General features: G+C 30.5%; 1 protein-coding gene across 1 annotated transcript; it reads left to right on the top strand.

Annotated features, from left to right (window-relative positions):
- The first annotated feature begins 4,261 nt into the window (after positions 1–4,261).
- On the top strand, positions 4,262–8,447 carry LOC143623952 (protein disulfide isomerase-like 1-1). The gene is made up of 10 exons (XM_077094735.1): positions 4,262–4,616; positions 5,867–5,897; positions 5,986–6,273; positions 6,352–6,540; positions 6,869–6,994; positions 7,092–7,229; positions 7,302–7,421; positions 7,518–7,635; positions 7,718–7,830; positions 8,121–8,447. The coding sequence occupies exons 1-10, from the start codon at positions 4,435–4,437 to the stop codon at positions 8,313–8,315; spliced, it is 1,500 nt and encodes a 499-aa protein (XP_076950850.1). The 5' UTR covers positions 4,262–4,434; the 3' UTR covers positions 8,316–8,447.
- Positions 8,448–9,455: the final 1,008 nt, after the last annotated feature.

Below are 9,455 nucleotides of genomic sequence, written 5' to 3'. Positions count from 1 at the left end.
GGTGAAACAAAGAAGCAAGCAGCTTGCTTGTTTAAAAATCTGCCGAGAGAAAAGGAATCAAGGAAACAAGCTCCCAAGCAAGCTAGTCAAAATCTCACGGCTCAGAAAGAAAGAAGCACGCTACTAAGCTGCTGAATTAATTTAAGCTACCAGACACACAGCTCAATAATTTAAGCTCACAGGCTAGTAGCTCAATCATATTTATTTCTTTTTACGATGAACCGCAATATATATTTAATCTTTGTTTCATTCGTAATTATGATTGGCTAAACTGTTATACTGTCTGGGTTTGGATGAATACTTTTTAGACTCGTTTTATTTTTGGTCTTGGATTATTTATTGATTGGTTCATGTTTTGGTAAAGTTTTTATTTTATTTGGATTGTGATGCATATGCGTATTTGGTATTAATTTATTATCAGTTTTTGTTCCATATGCGTCTTTGTGAACGTCTTTCATGTATGGATGCATATTAGGTTACTTACTGTGTGTTTGTAACTATTTATGGTATATAGTTAACGTATTCCATAGGTACGATAATTGAGAGTTTAGAGATACCTTATATTCTGTCACTTGAGAGACCGGGAGGTAATTAAGTGTCGTCTGTTTTGGTTTTTTGTGGGTTTGGGTAGTGATTGCACGGGAGTGAGTTACCCTAGATTCCCTTAGATTCTTACATATCCGAATTATAATCGAATTTAATAGAATACCCCTTTACGCCTTAGGGTGTTTTGTGATTAGAGAGACCGGGAGGTGATTTAATCTTTGGGTACCTTAGCATAGTTAGGTAAGGTGAGACCGGGAGGTGATCCGAACCATTAAACCGTTGAGCTTACATGATATTTAGGATTCTTATGTATTGTTGGTGAGACCTGGGGGTGATCTAGCTTACTATAGTTATTCCTTAAATTTCATATTTTTAGAATACGGTACCAATCATAAATCCAATTTCGAGAGTTTACGAGTTGACTAGTAGGATTCCTTACCTAGGTAGTTATTTCTCCTATTTGAGTTATAGTTCTATTTGTCCGTGTCTAGTTTAGAGTAAGTATTATTTATTTTATTTAGTTTATATTTAATAATTAAAAAAGACAAAAATCAATTAAATCTATTTATTTAAGTTATTAGTCAGAGTCTAGTTTAGGTGTCGCTAGTGTCCTTTGGGTTAGATATCCGGACTTCATTAGGCTTTACTACAGTTGATAGGTACACTTGCCTGTCTAGTGGTCTAGCATTAGGAGAGTCTAGATTTATAAATTTAAAACTAGAATGTCTAAGTTAGGTTAGGATTTTAATAGACCCCGTTTTGCACGTCTTCTTCGTTTTTTTGTGGCTTTTGTAGAAAATTTTGATGTTTTAGGTTTTGGTTCTTGCTTTAGTTTAGCCTTCATTAACCAATTTTTTTTTGTGCAGATGCTTGATTACGCTCTAATATGGAGTTGAATGGACTCGGGTTTTAGGTTTTTCATTTATGAAAAGATTCAACAGTTTTGGAGTTGGTTTTGGGAGTGAAGATCTGTGACGATATTATCCTTTTCACGAAGATTTGAAGCGCGTGTTTTAATTTCAATCAAATGCTTACAAAATTCGCGTACATTTTTGTACGATAAGGATTTTTTACAATAACTTATATATATATATATATATATATATATATATATATATATATATATATATAACGATTTTTAAATTAAGGTATTTTTGAAAAAGATGACTTTTTTTATGTGTAGAAAAATTTTGAAGACATGTAAGACGAAATTGAAGAAGTGTAGGAATTAAACTAAGAAGTGTATGAGAAAATTAAATACGAGTAGGAAAATTCTGAAGAGGTGGTGTAGGAAGAAATTGAAGATGTGTATGAAGAAATTATAGTTATGTCGGGTGAAATCAAGAGAGATTTTAAAAACAATTATAAAAATAAATTTATTGTTTTCTTATTTTTCTTTTTAATGGATTTTCTTTTTTATCTTTTAGTTATTGTGGTTTAATTAATTGTATTAATTGCAAAGAGAATATATTTCATATCATTTTAATGCCCTTTTTATATATTTTTAATAAGTATTTAAGATCAAAAATTAAATGTAAAGCGGTAGGTTTAAATCTTTACAAATGTAATGTTTGAAGAGTTTTAGATGATATAAATTGTTGTTAAAAATACATCAGAAAATAAATAAGTGGTCTAGATTAATTATGTCACACTTCTCCATGTAACTTGACTTCTCACGTTCACATAAACCATCTCAATTACAATGTTTTCTCATGTTATTGTATTAGAGAATTCAAATAACAAATAACAAATAACTGAGAAGAAAACAAATGAATTTATGATAAATCAAAAGTCAAACTTTTGTATTTTTAACAACGTTTGGAACTATCCCTAATACCTAATTGAGTATTTCTGAAAAAAAATATCAACCGCCCATACTTATTTTGATGTTACAATTCTGAATCACCCAGAAATACCATCAATAAATAAAATCCACCACCGTGAGAAAATCCATTAAGTGAAGTATTGAACATAAAACCATAAGACCCCAAACATCGCTTCCATGTAATTGGACAACATTGCCAACTGCTCAAACATTAATTTAATTTGATTTTTGAGTCATGCTTTATTAAACTTAGATAATGTGTGCGGAGTGTGCTATTAAATTGAAAATTTTGGTTCAAAATTGAAAAATCAAGTCGGAAAGGCTGAACAGAAACAAAAACTGATGGTTTGATTTAGGGTGGTAAATGTGACTCATTGGGTTGAATGTGTTGTATTAAAATGTATATAATGGGTCAAACTAATCAAACCAAAAATGAATATGATTGAAATGGGTCAAAACGGGTTGACATTTATTGAATGTGTCTTTTTTTATGGAACGAGAAAAACGGAAAAAAACTTTTTATTATTTTTACTTTTTTAGTTTTTTATTTATATTTCAAGTTATAATTATTTAAATATTTTTTTGAATTTTTTAATAAGGGGTTTTGAAATGGGTCAAAATAGGTTGAGATTCCAAAAACCCCTTATTAAAAAATTCAAAAAAAAATAATTAAAAAATTATAACTTGAAATATAAATCAAAACCCCAAAAAGTAAAAAATACTAAAAAAGAAATTTGTTTTTCTCGTTTCATAAAAAATCGAGAAATGTCAAAACCCGTTTTGACTCATTTCAATCATTTTCTTTTTTTAAGTTTGACTAATTCTAACCAAATTTGGTTCATTTTAATACAACCCATTGGTCACATTTGTCACCCCTAGTTTGGTTATATGTTTTTGTAAAGGCTAAACTTATGATTCTGTTTTGGTTCGCATGTAACAAAAACCGAAAAAAAGTGAACCAAATTTGTATAGTTTCATTTTTTTAAAACACAAATTATCATAACTTAATAAACATAACTCGAAATGTAAGGCTAAATGTATAATAATCAATTAGTTATTAGTTTATAAAAAGGTTTTGGCCAAATTTATTAAAAATAAATAGAATTCGGCCCAACATTTTCAAACTTAAATGTCAAAACTGAACTGAACCTAAACCGAAAAACTGAAGTTTCATTTTTTGTTTACTTTTAGATCAAAATCGACATAAATCAAATTGTGCACACCCCTAGAGTGTTTGTGACTTTATAGATTGAAAGCTCTTTATACATGCTATATATGTTATTATTTATAGAATTGTTTAAGTAGGCAAAATACTAATTTTGTAAGTTAAAGTAGGTTCTTAATATTTCAAATGAATTTCATATCCTTTGTACACTTTTTTATTTTCCTATAATAGCTTAACTAATACCGGAGATGAAGTGAAAAGTTAGGTCGAAGACTGCAAGGTTTATAGTTCGAATTCGATCCCAGTCAGATTTTATCATAGAGGGTTTCCTGGTAGTAGGTTTTTCTCAGAATATGAGATGATTGGATTGAGCTACCCAGTGTTGTCTGCGATCACAAACGTATGAGACTGTCTTTTACCATTGGTTACCCTGAGTAGCCGTGTTTTATTTGTTAGTCAATAAAAAAAAAGGAATAACAAGATCACTTATCTTTGCATTAATTCCGAATAAAAGATATCTTCATACAAACCTCTTTAATTAAATACCAGTTATTCCTGAGGTCTAATAAATTTGTAAGAAAACTTTTTTTTTTTCCTTTTTCTAATTTTACATAATTATAAGAATCTCATTACATAAATATAACAAATCGTTATAATAATAAGATACAAAAATCAAACCCATTTATATTTATATATTAATTACATTTTTAAATTAATTAAAAAGTCATTAATGCCTCATCAAGACACATTATATTTCAGTTACACACAAAATCCTCATGAATATTACCAATATCCCGTTCAAAACGCTGTCGTTTAAGCCCCCACCCCCTACCTAAACTAGCCTATATATTCACACTCTAAACATGCAAAGCTTCATCATCACTTGCATCTCTCTTGCATGAGCTTAAAAGTAGCCATGAAGAACTATAGCATTCTCTTGTTGTCTGTTTTTGTAATTGTATCATTCTCTAATGTTTTTGCTGAGGAGGAGAAAGAGTTTGTTTTGACTTTGGATCATTCCAATTTTTCTGAGATTGTGTCCAAACATAATTTCATCGTCGCTGAATTCTACGCTCCTTGGTATATATCTCTCTCTTAATTTATATAGTTCATGTATTGTGTTCGTGTTTGATTCAATTTATCGATAGTTTTCATGATCAATCGGTGTTTTTATCGATTTAAAGGTCATGATGTGTGTCGATTGTTTGATGTAGTTTGGATTGGTGTGCATGAAACGGAAAAAAAAAGGATCTGAAACCGGAAAAACAAAATCGAAACAAAAAATCGATGGAAAATCGATGGTTTGGTTTTATATTTTTGTTAAAACCTGAATTTCTTGATTTTTATTTAAGTAACTCAAATATTTTAGCTAAAATATAGAATAAGTTATTGGTTATTAATTAAAAAATGATTTATGCCAGAATTAATTAATTTTGGCCAAATTTTCTTTCCGATTCAATCTCAAATGGCAAAATCGAAAAAACAAAAAACAAAACCCAAACTGAAACATTTTCAAAACTTTTGATGACCGAAACTTTTGATTTTGGGTTCGCTTTTGTCCTAAAATGATTCAAACCGAACCATACACATCCCTAGATCTACATGTAGTATATGATTTATATCGAAATTGTATGTGTTGTGTATTGTTTAAAGTGGAATTTTAATTTTGTTACTTTTAATATTTTATTGAGTCCGTTTTGGTATTTATTGTAATTCTGTTACATTCTTAAAATAGGACTTTGGCAATGAACTTTACAGTCTGTAGAATTCAATTTGTTGCGTGTAAAATTCTAGAATTCGCATTTTATACGGCACTTGTTTTAAAAAAAATTGTAATGTTCATTTATGGATTTACCTATTTATTTTTGCTAATATTCATTTGTTTTTTATATAATATGTTTTAATATTGAATGCTGGTAGGGTAGCAAACATATCATCGGTTGGATTGGTTTATTCAGTTTTGAACTTGTTTGCCCAATTTGAAAACCGAAACGATCCAAATTAGAAATGACTGCTTTAATTGGATAACCGAACCAAATATTTATTTTTCACTTTTTGGTTTGTTTTGCACACCTCTAGGAAAACATGTTGGGTTGGCGTGTAACGCGACACTTAAAATTGTGTAACCTAAACACGACCGTGTAACTAATTCATCAAAAAGATTCAAATGAGCTGTTATTAACTTGTAAACATGTTGTCAGATTGTAGCAATGGACTAAACTGGTCACAAATGGGTTGACCAGTTGACTTTTTTAAATAACTTTTGTTATTTTTTTTTTATTCTAATGAAATGTGGTTTGTTCCTAATTTCTGTTATTTCTATGTGACAGGTGTGGTCACTGTAAACATCTAGCTCCAGAGGTACATGCTTTAAATCCATAATAACTTATTACATCTTTATAACTTTTTAACAAAAAGTTATTCTTACATGTATTCTAAATATGTGCAGTATGAAAAGGCAGCATCTGTGTTATCAACTCATGATCCTGCAATTGTATTGGCCAAAGTTGATGCCAATGCAGAAGAAAACAAACCACTTGCAGAGAAATATCAAGTTCAAGGATTCCCAACAATCAAAATTTTGAGAAACGGAGGCGAAAAGATTCAGGACTATAACGGCCCCCGTGAGGCTGACGGTATAGTCGCTTACTTGAAGAAACAAGTGGGCCCCGCGTCACCCGAAATCAAAACTAAAGAAGATGCAGAAAGTCTTATTGATGACAAAAAGATCTTCATTGTAGGCATTTTGAAATTTGAGTTCACTTCATATTGCTCATGGTTGTTTTAATATTAACAAATATATTCATGATTGCAGGTTGGGATTTTCCCCAAATTTTCGGGAGAGGAGTATGATAATTTCTTGGTTTTAGCCGATAAGATGCGGTCAACCCATGATTTTGGTCATACTAGTAACGCGAAGCTTATTGCCCGTGGGGATTCATCGGTTACCAAGCCAACTCTTAGGTTACTAAAGCCTTTTGATGAATTTTCTGTTGATTCTAAGGTATATATGTTACTTTATTCTCTGTTTTTATGCATGGATCGGTCTTGACTAAAAACATAACCAGACTATCGGTTAAGCAGTGAATGATAAATGATCGGTTATGGTCAAGTCGGTTTTACATGTTGATTAGGTTTGGTTATGGGTCGGTTAATTGTGAACTAGGGCTGTCATGATTAACTTAAGTTTCACCATTTGACATTTGTATATATTACATAGCATTATAAAACAATCATACAAGAGTATAAGACTATTAAGAGATATTGGGGTGGATCGGTTAACCATGTTTTGAGTGGGGCGGTTTGATTAATTCGGTTGTGATTTGTTTTAGAACTTTGAAGTTGAGGCTATGGAGAAGTTCATTGAAGAAGCTAGCACTCCTCTTGTGACAATTTTTGACCAAAGTGAGACCAACCAACCATTTGTGTCTAAATACTTTGAAAGTAAAGATTCCAAGGTACAAATTTTATTAAAAAAAAAAGAATTTATATATACATATATTCATTCTGTTATATTATACAATAATAATATCAAGATTTGTTTCATTTGCAAAGGTTATGTTCTTCTTTAACTATGATCATGAGAAACAAGAGAACTTGAAGTCAACATACCATGAACTTGCTGCATTGTACAAAGGAAAAGAATTAGTTTTCCTCGAGGGTGATGTTAAAGACAGTCAAAATGTGTTTGAGGTAATTAATAATTGTTGTCAAATACATATTCAAACACTTATATTTCATTCCTGATCATATGTTAACCTGCAGTATTTTGGAGTTGACGCCGATCAATCACCCGTTCTCATAATACAAGACTCTAAAGGTGACAAATATGTTAGCCTAAACGTGCAAGCCAGTCATATTGCTCCTTGGTTGAAGGACTTTACGGTATATATTTAACGATTTTGTTATTATTGTTACTATTGATTGGTATTATTAGTATTGAAATGATATAACACGTCGGGTCATGAATATTTACTCTAGGATGGAAAGCTAAAACCACATATCAAGTCAGAGGAGGTCCCCGAAACTAATGACGAGCCAGTTAAGGTGGTGGTTACAAAGAGCCTTAAAGAGATGGTTTTGGATTCTGAAAAGAATGGTAAGTTTATATATAACAATTGTTGGTTAAACATATAAATATTTGGCCTATTTATTTAACTGTTTTAAACTTGGTTTTACAGTTCTACTAAAGGTCTATGCACCATGGTGCGGACATTGCAAAAAGCTAGCCCCGATTTATGATGAAGTGGCTCTTTCGTTCGAGCAGGATCCGAATGTCGTTATTGCAAAACTCGTAAGTGCACACTGGTCGAAAATTATAAACAACCAGATTTTATTATTTTTAAATTTAAAAACTTACTCGGATGTTTTACCATGTTTAAGTACGGAATTATAAACAATAACCGTAACTTTTAAATCTTCAAGGATAAATCTGTAGTTTTTAAACTTAAGGGACGGAATCCAAAATTGAACCAAACCACATAGACCATCTCTGTAATAATAATTACAATTTTTTTTTTATTTTTAAAGAATATTAATTATTTTCTTTATCTATTCCTAACATGTTTGTTGCATGTAACCTAGGATGGAACGAAAAATGACCTTCCAAGAGAGACATTTGCTGTTAAAGGTTTCCCGACATTGTTCTTCAAATCTTCAAGTGGCCACATTGTGCAGTATGAGGGTGAGAGGACAAAGGACGCCTTGATTGAGTTCATTCAAAAGAACCGTGATACCACTCCTGAGACGACTTCAGAATCGGTTAAAGATGAGCTTTGAATTGTTTTTGTGTTTGGTCTTTCGGTAGTTTGTTATGTACTCTTTAGAGCTGTGATGAGACATTAAGTTGTTAAGTTTTCATGATATTATGAGTTTAAAGAAAATAAGAGTTCATTCTGTTGTACTCATTCTATATTTTGTTTACCTTAAACTTGCCAAACTTAATTATCCATATAAAAGAGTTGGTACTTTAAAGTTTAAACATAAAAATATGTCACATGAAACTTAGGCTTTCTTCCCCATGAGTAATATGCCAAAAGTAATATTGTTACATTTTTTTCAAAGCAAGCATGCCAAACAAAGAAGGTTAAAAAATAACATATTCAGATAACGTCCTTTGTTACAATTTTTACAAAACAAACAGGTTATTATCGTAACATAATATAAATATAGTATTTATATTATATTATCGTAACATAATATAAATACTAGTTTGAGGCCTGTGTATTACACGAGTAGTTCTTAAAAATACAATATTTAATAATAATCAAGTGACAAGAAAACAATAAACCAAACCCGTTAAACACTACAGTCGTTGTACAATAGTTATTAAAACAATTTTAAAGTAAAAGATAAGTATAAATATCACATGTTTGAAAAAAATAGAAAGTTATATTAAATTAAAATTTTTAAGAATATTAACAACTATTATAAATTTGTTAAAAAGAATAATGTTTTTAGTGGAGTGACAAGTGGAACTCGTAGTCAACCTTCCTCGCTCAACTATGTTGACTATGATTTAACGTTTTTTTATCTACCATAAAAGGAAAAAAAAATCTTGAAAGGAATGTTATATGTAAATCGTAATTACTACCTTATAACTTATATAAAATAATCAAAATTATCAATAAAATAATCACTATAAAAAATTCCGAAATTATCATATAATTTGAGTTCATAACATTATCAATCTGGACAAAACATACATGTACATGTTATTTACAAACGTAAAATATATAATGATTTTTATTTAAAGTTGTGCTCAGGGCGCAACTCCGATAGGGCTTTCGGTTTCAACGGGTTTTAGGCTGTAAATTACACTGCCGGCCAGCCATCACCCCTTCAGTTTATGCAATTGTGAAAGTGGGTATCAACGATAAAACAAGGTAATTTAAATAAAGATATGGATTGTTGGAACCG

Source organism: Bidens hawaiensis, unplaced genomic scaffold (assembly GCF_021521415.1).
Source record: "Bidens hawaiensis isolate Kalapana, Puna unplaced genomic scaffold, B.hawaiensis_p1.1 tig00003649_1, whole genome shotgun sequence".
Classification (NCBI taxonomy): Eukaryota; Viridiplantae; Streptophyta; class Magnoliopsida; order Asterales; family Asteraceae; genus Bidens; species Bidens hawaiensis.
The sequence above is the reverse complement of the archived record's forward strand: the minus strand, read 5'-3'. Positions and strand labels throughout refer to the sequence as shown.